Here is a 14624-nt window from a genome sequence, read left to right on the forward strand (position 1 = left end):
CTAGGCCCCTGGCGCTGAGCCGGGCTGGGGGCCACCCACAGCAGCGAGACCAGACCACCGGCCCACTCCTCCCGCCAAAGCCAGAAACGCTCCCCTCCACTCTGGGGCTCTTGGCCAGCCCCCGCCGTGGGCCACGGGGGGTCTGTGAGGGAACCCGGGGCCCTCGGCTGTCTGCCCGGCCTGGGCCTGGAGGGCCCCGGGTCACGGCCCCAGGCAGACGCCGTAGGCAGACGCCCGCTCCATCCACCAGTGGGGTGGCTGGAGGTGCTCCCAAGGTGGAGGGGAAGCCTGCTGCCCAAGAAGAGCCCCGGCAGAGGGGGACTGCCCCCCACTCAGTCAGAGAGACTACTCTCAGCACAGCCCCACCGCCCGGCCGACTGCAGGGGACCCGGGGTGGAGGGTCTGCTCTTTAAGGGGAGACCCAGCCGCTCCAGAGGGGGCTTCCAGGTTAGTGCCAGAAAGTCCAGAGGGAAACATGTTAGTGAGGCCAGAGGCCACTGTCACTGGCTGCAGAACTCACCCCTCCCCGGCGCTGGCCAAGAGGGCAGCCGTGGGCGTCAGGGGGCAGAGCCAGGAGAGGGGCTGCAGCCGAGGCCCCGCGCCCAGCCTGCGAGCCCTCACCTCCCCCTCCTTCCCACCCACCGTCCAGGGCCTGGGCCAGTGAAGGAGCTCCTGGGCCCCCATTCTGCTCCGAGGCGGTGGCGACAGGCCCCGGAGGGATGTCCCGAATGCTCTGCCCTTGGACTGGGACCAGGAAGCCCCAGTGAGCACCCCGGCTGCCGCCCCGGCAGCTCACGGCCCAGCCTGGAGAAGAGAGAAAAGCAGAGCCCCCACTCCACTCCTGCACACTGTACCTTGGTCTCTACCTTTATCCCCAGAACCTGAATGACAGAGGTGACATGAGTTAGCACGTGAGGCCCCAGTGGCGGCACCCCTCCCTCTCTCCCTCCCCGCGACACGGCCGGGCACCCACCTTGGTGCTGAAGCACTGGGACATGTTCCGGAAGATGTCTGACTCCACCCTGGCCAGCAGCAGCTCGCGGGGGGCCCGCGCTGCCACGTGCCCATAACACAGGATCAGTGTGCTCTTCACTTTCTCCACCTCGTTCTCACTCCGATCCTGAGAGGCCGGAGAAATCAGCAGGGCTCTGTGACACGAACACCGCCCCCCCCCGCAGCAGCCGAGCACTCCAACCCCACGTGCACAGGAAGAAGGGCACAGCTGGGCGGGAGGAAGGCACCACCCAACGCAGAGAGCCCCAAGGTCGGGAACAGCAGGACAGGATAGGACTGGGCAGGCTCGGGTCTGCTGGGGACCAAGGTGGGAGGGGCACGCAGGAGGAAGAGCCGGCGGGCTGAGAGCAACGGAAGGGCCAGAGGTGGGGTCCCTGCCTTCGCTTGGTGGCTGCCCAGGAGCCCCCCTCCATCCTCACGGCCTGTTCACACTACACAGCCCTGAGATTCTGTCACTGGCTGACCCAGGCACAGGGAGACTGAAAACCTAGGGACAAGGGCTGGGGTGGAGGCCCACAGCGGGGGTCCAGCCCCCCATGGGGCTTCAGCAAGCACGCAGCCTCCACTGGCCACCAGGGGGCAGAGGACGCACAAGATAGGCGGTGGGACAGGAAGGTGGCCGCCCCCAGCCCTGCTGCCCAGAGCCCCTCTCATTGCCCCAGTCACCAGCTGGGAGGGAGCCCTCATCCGCCAGCCCCGCCCACGACCGGATGCCAGCTCCCTGACCCACCCCCAACGTGCGAGGAACCAAAGCCCAGGAAGCGCCAGGACCAACCCTCCACCCCACAGAATCTCAAAATGCAGGGTACCACGGCTAAGACAAAATCACAGGCCAGGCCCACCCCAGACCTCCCCTTCAGCGGTCAGCCTGACCTTTGTACCTTAAAAATGTTGAAAATGCCGGTGGATTTTCTGAACACATCTGACTTTACAAAGTCCTCCAGCTGGGCCAGGGTGTCATCCAGGTGGGAGCTGGCACAGATCCCAAAGCAACAGGCAAGGCCCTGGGGAGGTACACAGGTGCACTCACACCTGGGCAGGGTCGGGGACGGAGAGGAGTACACATGCATGCGCACACCATCCAGTTCATCTGTGCACACCACACACACACACACACAGGTACACACGCTAGCTACACGCCTGAGAGGACAGAGTGGGCACTGCCAGCAAGCCTGCGGGCACCCGGGCTTCCCGGGGGAGGGGCGGCCACCTCACGCTCGCTCTCCTCCTGGTATCTGGCCGTTTCCAGCAGCTCCTGCAGATGCTTTCTCACCACCTCCTTACTTGAAGCAGCACCCAGGGTGGTTCCTATGCATTTATACAGGAAGTTCTGCAACGAAGTCAGAGAACAGCGCTGCGCCTCCCGAGCAGAGGGATGGCCGGCACTCCCGCAGCGCTGCCCCGGCGGTGTTCGCGCTGCCAGCGGACGTGGGAACCCACGACACCGAGCGCTGCAAGGACCAGATGAGTTCTGGGCAGTGTCTGAGGAGTAGGAGGTGGGTGCGGAGCCCCTGCATCTCCCAGCCATCAGCCGCTACCAGGAGGCTCCCAGGCCTTCCCGTCCAGCCTCTGCCTGGACCACAGGGGCCACCAGAGACAGGCTCAGGCAGCAAGTGACAGAGAACCAAGGAACAGGGACTGAGGACCAGGCCCACAAGAGCCAGGCAGGTTATCCTCCCACACCTCCTCCTGGAGCGTCCCCCCTCCCCCTGCACCTCCTCCTGGGGCGTCCCCCCTCCCCCTGCACCTTCTCCTGGGGCGTCCCGTTGTAGTTGGGTAGCTGCTTGCACATCTCCAGGCTCAGCTGGCAAATCCATGTGTTGTCAGACACAACAGCCAGAGTGTCCCGAAGGAACTGTGGGCAGGAGCTCTACCAATGAGGGGCCGGAGCTTGGCCTTTCACTGGGCTGGCTGGGGAGGGACCCAATGCCTGGGGGTGTCACAGGCAGGGACCTCAGGGTCCTGTGCCATGGCTCTGAAGGGTTGTAGATCACTTTCGAGCCCAGACAAAACAAATTCTGGGTGGTCAGGCACGCAGCACACAGGGGCACAGACAGCTCTGAGCCAGGCAGGGGAGAGGAGAGAAGGCTCCAGCGGCCAGAGCAGCTCGAAGCCCCTGTGATTTGACTCCATCACAGCAGGGTGACAATCTGTGAGGTCAGTAGGCAGTGCTCACCCCCAGAGACACCCACCTGTCCCTCTGCTCCTCCCCCAGCCACACCGTTAGGTCAAGGCAAACATCACAACCCTGGGAAGGTACAGTTCCCCTAGCATTGGCTGCCCCAAGCTCTCCCCGCCCAGGCCAGAAAAGGCCCCTGGGTCCAATCCCCGCCCAGGCCAGAAAAGGCCCCTGGGTCCAAGACAGGCTACACTCTCGCCTCCTCTCCCTTCTCTCACCATCAGCAGCTTCTCCTCCCATTCCTTCCGCGACAGGGTTTCCTCCGTATATCCTGAAACGACCAGTCATCCACTCAGCCCAGCAGACAGACCCATGCCCACAGGCAGGAGTGCAGGGCTCAGAGCACCGCCCCCTGCCTGGCCCCATCAACTCTAGCACAGAGGAAGAAAGGGCTGCGCGTGCCCACATCCAGTGTGCTCCCAGGTGACAACCAGCAGGGAGCATCTGTTCAGCCCCACTGTCCAGGCCCTTTCCTGAACCACAGCAGAGGCCATTTCTTCCAACTTTCAAAACCCTGGTCCCCACTGGCCAGGCTTGGTGCCGACTGGCTGAAAAAACGGGATCAGAGGAGGAGCGGCGCCGCCCACCTCTGGGCCTCACCGTCCAGGTGCTCCAGCAGCAGGGGGATGGCGGTCGCCCAGCGCGGACCCAGCGCAGGATGGATGTCCCGGTGAAGGACGCTCAGGAGGCGCAGCGAGGCCGCCCCGCGGCCGCCCCCCAGGCAGGGGCTGGAAGACACGGCCTGGAGGAGCCGGAAGTGAGCTCCCCACCGGCGCCCAGGGCCACAGCGCCCCAGCGCCCCACACGAGGCCGAGCACGGCCTCCCAGGTGGGGCAAGAAGCCCCCAGAGACGCAGCTCCCCAAAACCCCGCCTGGAGCACCCGACAGTCCCCACTGCGAGACAGTGTCCTTCTCACAGCAAGGACAGGGTGAGGACGGGGACAAAGGAGCGAGCCCACTCCTCCCCACCATCCCCGGAGTGCGCGGCCGCCCAGCGGTCACCTGCCAGGGGAGGTGATGCTTCTGGGAAAGCAAGCCCCCAGTGCACTGCTTACCAGGAGCCTGGTGGTCATGGCGTAGGGAGACGGAAGGGTCACTGCAGGGGAGACAGACATGCAACACTCAGGGCCGCCCGCGCCCTGGGGTCAAGGTGGGCTGGGGGGCCGGGCCAGGGCCGGGGGCGCACCGTTGCCGTTGTACTGAATGAGGAGGGCGTGGGCCCCCGCCTCCTGCTTCTTCTGGGCCAGGTGCACGAGGCTCCTGCAGAGCGGGGTCAGCGCCCCGGTGAACCGCACGGGGATGAGGAACTTGAGCAGGTACGGCCAGAGGACCTGGGGGCAGCAGCAGGGGGGTCTGCAGGCACGTGCAGCCTCCCTGCACCCGCTCCCGGGTGGGCGGGCAGCAGACCCCTGGGCCGAGGGGTCAGGAGGGGCGCGGTGGGTCCCGGGGGGTGAGTGGCACTCACGTCGCCCATCCTGTCCACGGTGGTGCTGACCAGGTAGAGGGTGCTGACACTGATGGCCCGCACGCTGTCTGCCGCCAGGGCCTCGTTGTCGGCGCCCAGCTTCTGAGCCTGCAGGAGGGGAGGGCGGAGTGTGTGCTCTCTGCTCTCCAGGTTACACCATCGTGGGCTCCGGCCCTGAGGACACGGCCTGAGCGAAGCAGGACAGACCCTGCCCAGCCCCCACTGAGGGGATGCCCATGTCACCTGTCACGGGCAGGAAGCTCACTCTGCACTAAAATCGCCCAAGGAAGCTGGCTCACCAGGCTTGGTTCAGCCACCAGAACAGAGGGAACCTTGACTCCACCCTGGTGGGCAATGCCGATGTCCACAGAAACCGGAGGCCCTTTGTGGACCTGATAATAGGCTGAGAAAATGGCATTTTCTACGAAGAACAGAGACAAGCTCCGGAACCCGATGGGCCAGTGGCTTCTCTCAGACCTGAGGAGACAGTGCTCCAGGGCCCGGCTCCCTGGGAACCTTCCATGCGGAAAAGGACTCTGTTCTCCAAACACTCTGAGTCTTCAACTCATGCTTTGAAATACCGAAAAGCAAACACTGAAAACCAAGAGAAACTGGGAAAACTGCAATGACTGTAGGAGACATTTAACACCTCTCCCTGAGAAATCAAAGATGGAGTAGAAAAAACAGAGGTATTTAATAGGGTCTAAATAGCAATTTTTAAAGCATGCTCTAAACATATAGATAAATCTTAATACCAAATACACACAAACAACTTTGAAAGTCTGACCACCTATTAGGCTAAAAAGAAGATCTCAACAAACTCTTAGAAGCAAAAATAAACCTGGCCAGACTCAATGTAGAGAACGCAATAAAATTACAAACCCACAGTAGCCACGAAAAGTTAATCACCGAGAAAACTTTAAACATCCTAAAAGAAACTTTGGGTTAATAAAGAATCCACACAGAAACTGCAAACTCTCCAATAGTGAACACTGAGGACACATACAAAGCCCAACAAAAGCAGATCTATCAGGACCCATAGACCATGAACATAAACTTAACCTGAAAAACATACTATAGGTGGGAAAATATTAATATGAACCAAGAACAAGAAAAACATGTGAAAGAGTCTAACAGTTAAATACAGAATTTGATTCAAGAAATTAATAGTGAAATGGTTGCTGTTAATAAAGAAATTACGGACTTGGAAGAACAGATTAAGACCAAGGAAACGAAAAAGAAAGATATTAAAGAAGTGCTAACATTCAGATAACAGAAGTGCTGGAATGAGAGAGAAATAAAAATGGAGAGCAAGAAAAAATTCAAGAGATAAAGGAGACACATTCCCCCCAGAAATAAAAGATAAAAAGAGCTTATCTGAAAAGTGTCCACAGAGCTAGCGGTAAGGACAGGTCAGGTGAGCCTGGAACATCTTCTTGTGCCAGGAAACAAGGAAAGGCTCGCTCAGAAAAAGATGGAGACGTGCCCTGCTTCCAGGACACAGGAGCCCGCTCCGTGGGGGCTCTCACAGGCCAAACTCAGAACAATTGGACCGCCAAAACCAAAGACAGAAATGCATGAAATAGTAACCCATGAATCCACACTGAGATATTATATATGAACATAAAAAGAGCAAAAAGCTCTTTGTCACAACAGAAGGCCAAAAAAATAAGTATAGAAAATTAATGGAGTTAGAAAATGAACAACTGATGCTAAAACTAGTAGGGAAAACTTTAATCAGCAAGTGATCAAAGTTTACACATGTTGTATCATGTGTCCAAATCTCCTTCCTTTTTTTTTTTTCCCGATACGCGGGCCTCTCACTGCTGTGGCCTCTCCCGTTGCGGAGCACAGGCTCCGGACGCGCAGGCTCAGCGGCCATGGCTCACGGGCCCAGCCGCTCCGCGGCATGTGGGATCTTCCCGGACCGGGGCACGAACCCGCGTCCCCTGCATCGGCAGGCAGACTCTCAACCACTGCGCCACCAGGGAAGCCCCCTCCTTCCTTTTTAAGGTTGAGTAACATTCTACTATACAGATAGAGCAGACCGTGCTTAGCCAGTCACCCCTTGATGGACACTTGGGCTGCTTCTACCTCTTGGCTATCGTGAATGACGCTGCTACAAACATGGGCGTTCAAGTATCTCTTCAAGATCCCGCTTTCATTTCTTTTGGGTAAATACCCAGAAGTGGAATTGCTGGATCATATGGTAATTCTGTTTTTAATTGTTTGAAGACCTGCCATACTCTCTTCCACAGCACCTGAAACATTTTACATCCAGGAACTCGTCTTTTGAAACTTCCCTAAGTGAGAAGTAAGACTGTTTTGGCTGCCTAAGCGCTGAACACGGGCTCCCCTGGGAGTCTGGCATTTTGCTGGCTGTGGCAGAAGGTGCCTACCTCCAGTAACAACCTGGACTCAGGCTGTCAGATGGGCTTCCCTGGGCTGCATCCCTCTGATGCGGGAGGGAGTGTGCTCCGTGTGGCCCCTCCTGGGAGCACACAGGAAATCTGCACATGGATTTTAGCTACGAGGACAGTTACCTCTGAGTCCTACAAGCCCTTCTGGTGAACCACCAAGCATGTAGGTGGTCTTAGGACCCTTTACCCGGAGACAAACCACCAAAGCTTGCTCAAGAAAACAGATAACCTAAATAGTTCTTTGTCTAGGAAACAATTCATGGTTAAAAGCGTTTCAACAAAGAAACCTCCAGGCCTACGTAGTTCCACTGAGGGATTCTACCAAAGACTTAAGGAAAAAATACCAAATCTTCACAAACTCTTCCATAAGTTAGAAGAGGAGGGGACATGTCCAAACTCACCTAATGAAGGATCACCAGAGAGCGACATTACAGGAAAGTATAGGCCAATAACCCTCTTGAAGAGGTGCAAAATCTCTCAACAAAGTATCAGGAAATCAAGTCCTGCAATATATTAAAAGCATTATAAATCATGACCAAGTGTGGTTTATCTTGGCACTGCAAGGAATTCAATACCTAAAAAGCAATCATTTATGTCCATTTCATTCAAAAGAATTGAAAGCAGAATCTTTAATATTAAAAGACTGAATGTGTTCCCCTTAGAATGGAAACAAAGTAAGGGTGTCTGCGCTCATCACTTGTATTCAGCATTGTAATGGAGATTCTAACCAAATAAAAGGCATTCAGACTGGAAAAGATTGAGCTGTCTATTGGAAAACATGACGTTCCATGTAGAAGATCTCAAAGAATCGATAAAAAGTAAGGCCACAGGATACAAGGTCAATATGTAAAAATCAACTATTTCTACACACTAGCAATGAACGACTGGAAACTGAAATCAACAAAACTATACTATTACAATAGCGCTAAAAACTTAGTTACAAATCTAACAAAATATGTGCAGAATCTATATGCTTAAAATTATGAAGTACTGACGAAAGAAATCAAAGATGACCTAAGTAAATGTAATGCACCATTTTCATAGATGGGAAGACAACATCAATTCATCAAAAGATAGCACTTCTTCCCGAAGAGTCTACAGATTCAACACAATCCCAGTCAAAATTATAATAGGTGGGCTTCCGTGGCGGCACAGTGGTTAAGAATCCGCCTGCCAATGCAGGAGACACAGGTTTGAGCCCTGGTCCAGGAAGATCCCACATGCCGTGGAGCAACTAAGCCCGTGTGGCACAACTACAGAGCCTGCGCTTTAGAGCCTGTGAGCTACAACTCCTGAGCCCGTGAGCCACAACCACTGAAGCCTGCGTGCTTAGAGCCCATGCTCTGCAACAAGAGAAGCCACTGCAATGAGAAGCCCACGCACGGCAACGAAGAGTAGCCCCCACTCGCCGCAACTAGAAAAGCCCGCGTGCAGCAATGAAGACCCAACGCAGTCAAAAATAAAAACAAATAAATAAACAAATAAATAAAATTCTAATAGGTTTATTTTTGTAGAAATCAACAAGATGATTCTAAAATTTATATGGATAAGTGAAGGAACTATAATAGCCAAATGAATTAGAAAAAAAGACAAGTTAGAGGACTCATGCTACTTTGCTCCAGAATTTACTGTAAAGCCTCAGGCAAGACAGTGTGGTCCTGACAAAAGGACAGACGCAGACCAGTGGAGCAAAACAGAGTCCACAGTCACTTGATTTTGACAAAGGTGCAAAGGCAACTCATCCACGTGGAAAGAAAAGTCTTTTCAGCAGATGGTGCTAGGACACCTGGACATCCACGTGCAAAATAATGAGCCTTAACAACCACACCTCACACTAAACAAAATTAACTCAAAATGGATCACAAATCTATATGTAAAACCTCGAAGTTAAAACTTCCAGAAGAAAACATCGGAGAACATCTTTGTGACCTTGGGTTAAGAGAGGATTTACTAGCTAGAACCAAAAGCCAGAGCGATAAATAAACACCTGATAAAGTGGACTTCTAAAATATTAAAACATCCGCCTTCTGAAAGACATTGTTAAGAAAATAAAAAGATAAGTATGACGCAACAGACTTGTCAGAAAATATTTACAAACCATAAATCTGATAAAGGACTTGAATCCAAAATATATAAAGAACACTCTGTATTCAATAATAAGAAAGTAAACAACTCAAGAATAGTCAAAAGCTGTGAACAGACACTTAAGGAAGACGTGGGGATGGCAAACATTGGTCGTTGGTGAGATGCCAGCCTGTCAGGACAGCTTGAGAAACAAACAGCCCGGACCCGACCCTGCAAGTGCCCACAGGGCCTCTCATCCGCTGCTGCTGGGGCCGTGAGATGGCACAGCCACTTCAGAAAACCGTTTGGACATTTCTTATGAAATTAAATGCACACTTTCCATTCGTGCTTACCCAGGTGTGCAAATGCATGCTCCCACAGAAACCTGTACCCACACGGTCACAGTGGCTTTTCTCGTAACTGCCACACTGCAAACGGCTGGAGTCTCCTTCCTCTAGAGAGTGGTTAACAGACTGGCACGTCCGTACCACGGAATGCTACTCAGCAGTAAGACAACAAATCACTGACACATGTGACAACACCCCCGACAGAGGTGGGGAATCAGGGGCCCAGGAGCAGGAGGGTGGGGCCGCACCCTTACCTCCGCCTCGGGGGGCAGCGCGCACTGCTGCACGATGTACTCGATCATGGCCTCGCCTCCGGGCTGCTCCAGGTAGCCGTGATGGGCCATGGCACTGATCACCTGCACCACGGCCCGCTTCACCTGCCCGGACCAAGGGAGAGTGGCAAGGGCCTCAGAGGAGCGCCGGACAGCACGACGGCCCAGCTGGGCGACAGAACCTCACCCTTCCCTCTGCCTGCACCTGTACCTGCCCCCACCTTCTCCCCAGACCCCTGCTACGAAGGCCAGCCTGCAGCCACGCTCGCATCCCCAGGGGGAGGCCTCTTCCTCCTCTTTCCCCCAGCCCCTCCCCTCCCAGGAGCCAGCCCTGCTGCTCTCTGGCTCCCGACGCGGCCGGCGCCTCCCTGGGTGTCTCCCGACCCCGTTTTGCCCTCTGGGCCAGGTCCCTGCTCTGCACTTGTCACTCAAACACTCCTGAGAGTTCTGAGTGTCCTGCTGTCCAGCCCCTTCGGTAACTCTGTCTGGTGGCTCCAAGGAACGGCTGGGCCGTCGTGGCCGGAAGCAGCACCCTCTTCCCAGGACAGAGCTGAGGGGCCCTGCTGCCGCTGAGCCCGAGGAGGGAGGATCAGCCCTGCCCTCGGCTCTGGGCGTCGCCCCCAAGCCCTTGGATGTCCCACCTGAGGCCCGGGTCCTCGTTTCCCTGAGGCTTCGGCCACGCTGAATCACCTAACCATGTGATGGTTGAGGGCGGGGGCTTCGGGCCAGGAGGGGCTGGACTCTGAGGTCTCCATGACGGAGGACCGACAGAGACCCCAGACACAAGGCTGGGGGCTTCCCTGGGGGGCAGCCGGCACAGCACTGCCAGGGAGCCCAGGCTGCCCACGGCTCCACAGGGAGAGGGCAGCGGGGCTCCGACTTTAGACCCTCCTGGGCCAGCCCCTCGTGCCTCTTCTGTGGCTGATGTCAGCCTGTGTCTTCTTGGTGTAATAAACCATAATGTGGGTATGACGACTCTTCTGAGTTTGGGGGTTCTTCTAGAGAACGATTGAACCCCAAGGTGGTTTTGGGGACCGCTTCCTAACTTCATACTTGGTTAACTGCATCAGGAGGAAGCTGGGGGTCCCAGACACACAGCTTGGCAGATGCCCAGGCCTGCACGCACCCACTGAGGTCTGGCCTGGCTGAGAGGCGGCTGCCGGGTCAATGGTGGCCACACGGCCCGCAGCTGCTCACGGTGGAGCCAGGGCTGCCCGCTGACTTACCTTGCTATTGGTATCCAGAAGAGGAGGCTTCATGGAGGAGAGAATAAAGGGTTGCTTGACTTCCATCTGAGCAGCTGCAGGAAACAGAGAGATGGCTCAGTCTGCTCCCCACCACAAGGCCCAAGGCCACACTGCCGGGGTTCTGGCCTCAGTGTGGCCCTCCACGTGGCAGGAGGAGGGGACTGCATATGCACAAGCCCACCCATTTCTCTCCAGCTGGCGGGAGGGGGAAATGACCTTTTTCAGCAAATAACATTATTTCACCCAATTAAAAATTTAGGAGGTTTGTAGTTTAGAGCAGCAGAGAAAGAGCGGGCTGAGTAGGTATCCCAGTTCAAGTGCAAGGGTCAGGGGGTCTCCTGGGGCATCAGAATCACAGCAGGCTCGTTAGGCATCACCAGTCGCTGTCCCCTCTCCCCACTCCAACCTGCAGGCCCGGGTGGGCTCAGGCGTTCACTTCTCACACATTCCCAGGTGAGCTGGCGCTAAGGACCCCACTTTGAGAACCAGCAGTATAACCCTTCCTTTCCTGATATTTATTTATTTTAATTTTTTTGGGGGGGGGCCCGCACCACGCCACATGTAGGATCTTAGTTCCCCGACCAGGGATCGAACCTGGACCCTCGGCAGTGAGACCGCGGAGTCCTAACCACTGGACCGCCGGGGAAGTTGCATTCTGATATTTAAATGGGGGTAAAAAGTGAATATCAAGAAGTGGTCATGAGATTAATAAAAATAAAAACAAAGAGGGACCTCCCTGGCCCGGGTTTGATCCCTGGTTGGGAACTAAGATTCTGCAAGCCACATGGCGTGGCCAAAAAAAATTTTTTTTAATGAAAACAGAGACTGGGAGCACAGTGATGGCGCTGTCATTCCAAGGACAGCCCCAGGGGAGGGGTGTGTCATGCTCCCACCTCACACGGGAACTGGAGGCCTCATGGCCTGGAATGGCTGATTCCAGGTCTGGGGCAAGAAATATACACGATGAGCTTAGTTCATCATCAAAGGACTCAGAACCTGAAGAAGTCTCCCCCACTGCCCGGAGGTGCCACAATTTGAGCTCCAATAATGGTAATAACTATAGATAACAAATAAGGACCTACTGTCTAGCACAGGGAACTCTACTCAGTGCTCTGTGATGATCTAGATGGGAATATAATCTAAAAAATAGGGGATATACGGATACGTGCAGCTGATTCACTTTGCTGTACAGCAGAATCTAAAATGACACTGTAAATCAACTATATTCCAATAAAAATTAATTTAAAAAATAACGGTGATAACTGCAATGAACTGAAATTTCTCAAATATGTTTGAATTCATGAGTCCCTGTGATATTTTTAAAGAGCAACGGTCACCTTTAGCAGGTGACAGGGGACCAGTGTATTAGCTTGAAAACTGACAAAACAAAGCAGCCAACAGCTGAGCCTGCAGTTCCTACCTGAGCCACACTTCTGCGTGGCTGAGTGGCAGATGAAGAGCATCTCTTCGTCAAGGCACCCGGCGAACCGGCGCAGCACCAGCCGTGCCCCAGGCGGCGAGCGTCAGTGCCGCCGAGGCCGCCGGGTACACACTGTGCCCCCTACAGTCTTGCCAAAGGGACTCGACTGGAGCCTGAGTTCTTGCCAACTGGCAAGAATCCAGACGGACGAGTAAACCTCAATCTGCACCTCAAGAACACAGCCCGCCAAGCTGACCGTGTGAAACTCCACAGGTCCAATGGCCTAGGCTCTTCCACGGATAAATTACAAGGGAAAGAAAAGAGCACAGGAAACCTGCGGTTTAAAAGGGGCTGAAATGTGGGGAGTGTTGTTTAGTGGGGACAGAGTTTCAGGTTTGCAGGATGAAAAGCGTCCTGGAGGTGGCTGCACAGCAATGTGAATGTACTAAACGCTGCTGAGTGTACACCTACGACGAGGAGCATGGAAAATTTTATGTTATGTGTATTTTACCACAATTGTAAACAAGCAAATTAAACCGAGGGCCAAGCCCCCCAAAAGGGAGAGATTTATATATATATATACATAATTTAAAAAATTTTTACTTTTTTACTGAAGTAGAGTTTACTTACAGTGTTGCTGGTGTTCAGCAAAGTGATTCAGTTATACATATACGTATCTATTCTTTTTTTTTTTTTTTTGACTGCATTGCATTCGTTGCTGCGCGCAGGCTTTCTCTAGCTGTGGTGATCAGGGGCTACCTTTCCCTGAGGTGCGCGGGTTTCTCATTGCGGTGGCTTCTCTTGTTGTGGAGCACGAGCTCTAGGTGTGTGGGCTCAGTAGTTGTGGCTCGTGGATTCTAGAGCGCAGGCTCAGTAGTTGTGGCGCACGGACTCAGTTGCTCCACGGCATGTGCGATCTTCCTGGGCCGGGGCTCGAACCCGTGTCCCCTGCATCGGCAGGCGGGTTCTTAACCACTGTGCCACCAAGGAAGCCCTATGTATCTGTTCTTTTTCAGATTGTTTTCCATTATAGTTTATTACAAGATACTGAGTATAGTTCCTGTCCTATACAGTAGGACCTTGTTGTTTATCTATTTTATATATAGTAGTGTGTACCTGTTAATCCCAAACTCCTAATTTATCTCTTCCCCCCAATTTTCCCCTTTGGTAACAAGTTTATTTTCTGTCTGTATATTTCTATTTTGTAAATAAGTTCATTTCTGTCATATTTTAGATTCCACATAAAAGTGATATATTGGGTTTCCCTGGTGGTGCAGTGGTTGAGAGTCCGCCTGCTGATGCAGGGGACGTGGGTTCGTGCCCCCATCCGGGAAGATCCCACATGCCGCGGAGCGGCTGGGCCCGTGAGCCATGGCTGCTGAGCCTGCGCGTCTGGAGCCTGTGCTCCGCAACGGGAGAGGCCACAACAGTGAGAAGCCCACGTACCTCAAAAAAATAATAATAATAAAATAAAATAAAAATAATAAATAAATAAATAAATAAAAGTGATATATTGTATATGTCTTCTTTCTGACTTACTTCACTTACTATGATAATCTCTAGGTCCATCCATGTTGCTGCAATGGCATTATTTCATTCTTTTTATGGCCAAGCAGCATTCTATTTTTTATATGTACCACATCTTTCTTTTGGCCATGCCATGTGGCTTGCAGGATCTTAGTTCCCTGAGCAGGGATTGAACCCGGGGCCTGGGCAGTGAGAGCACCGAGTCCTAACCATATATACGTATATACACTTATGGCCAGAGAAAGAACTTAAAGGAAAAAATGAAAGACAAGTGGATACGAAGTGACTTTGGAACATCATCGCGAGAGAAGAATTAACAAAGGAAAGGCAAGCGAGGCTAAGCACGTAGAAAACGTTCAGTGCCACTAATGACCATAAACAGCAGGTCAGAGAGGAAGCAAAGGCCCGGCCAAGGCCCAGACGAGGCCCACAGGCGCCTGGGCTCCCGAGGGCGTTGTGGCTCAGGTGAGAGGCCTTGCTCTCTGTCCCAGCACCACCCTTCCCCAGGGAGCCGGCAGGCCACCAGCCACGTGCTCCTGGGCTCACGGCAGGACCTGGCCCTGCCCGCCAAGTGCTGCCCCCTCAGTCCCCAAACCCGAGAGCTGCCAAGTCCACACGCGCCATCTGGTCCACATGCTTGTTCCACAGAGGGTCAGACAGAGAACACTT

General features: G+C 54.0%; 1 protein-coding gene across 2 annotated transcripts in view; it reads right to left on the bottom strand.

The window, feature by feature from the left end:
- MROH1 (maestro heat like repeat family member 1) overlaps positions 1 to 14624 on the bottom strand; it is a 65984-nt gene that overhangs the window by 20325 nt on the left and 31035 nt on the right. The window contains exons 13-24 of one of the 2 annotated variants that reach the window (XM_082601381.1): positions 10988 to 11061; positions 9744 to 9866; positions 4659 to 4766; positions 4380 to 4524; positions 4249 to 4289; positions 3794 to 3935; positions 3412 to 3464; positions 2762 to 2869; positions 2225 to 2344; positions 1896 to 2018; positions 974 to 1120; positions 855 to 881 (exon numbers count right to left, since the gene is read on the bottom strand). In XM_082601381.1, coding sequence (XP_082457507.1) covers positions 855 to 881; positions 974 to 1120; positions 1896 to 2018; positions 2225 to 2344; positions 2762 to 2869; positions 3412 to 3464; positions 3794 to 3935; positions 4249 to 4289; positions 4380 to 4524; positions 4659 to 4766; positions 9744 to 9866; positions 10988 to 11061 — 1211 coding nt within the window. The remainder of the gene's footprint in view (positions 1 to 854; positions 882 to 973; positions 1121 to 1895; positions 2019 to 2224; positions 2345 to 2761; positions 2870 to 3411; positions 3465 to 3793; positions 3936 to 4248; positions 4290 to 4379; positions 4525 to 4658; positions 4767 to 9743; positions 9867 to 10987; positions 11062 to 14624) is intronic. The other variant, XM_082601382.1, reaches the window with a different exon arrangement.

The sequence above is a fragment of the Mesoplodon mirus genome (genome assembly GCF_964341445.2).
Source record: "Mesoplodon mirus genome assembly, chromosome: 16".
In the NCBI taxonomy this organism is placed as follows: Eukaryota; Metazoa; Chordata; class Mammalia; order Artiodactyla; family Ziphiidae; genus Mesoplodon; species Mesoplodon mirus.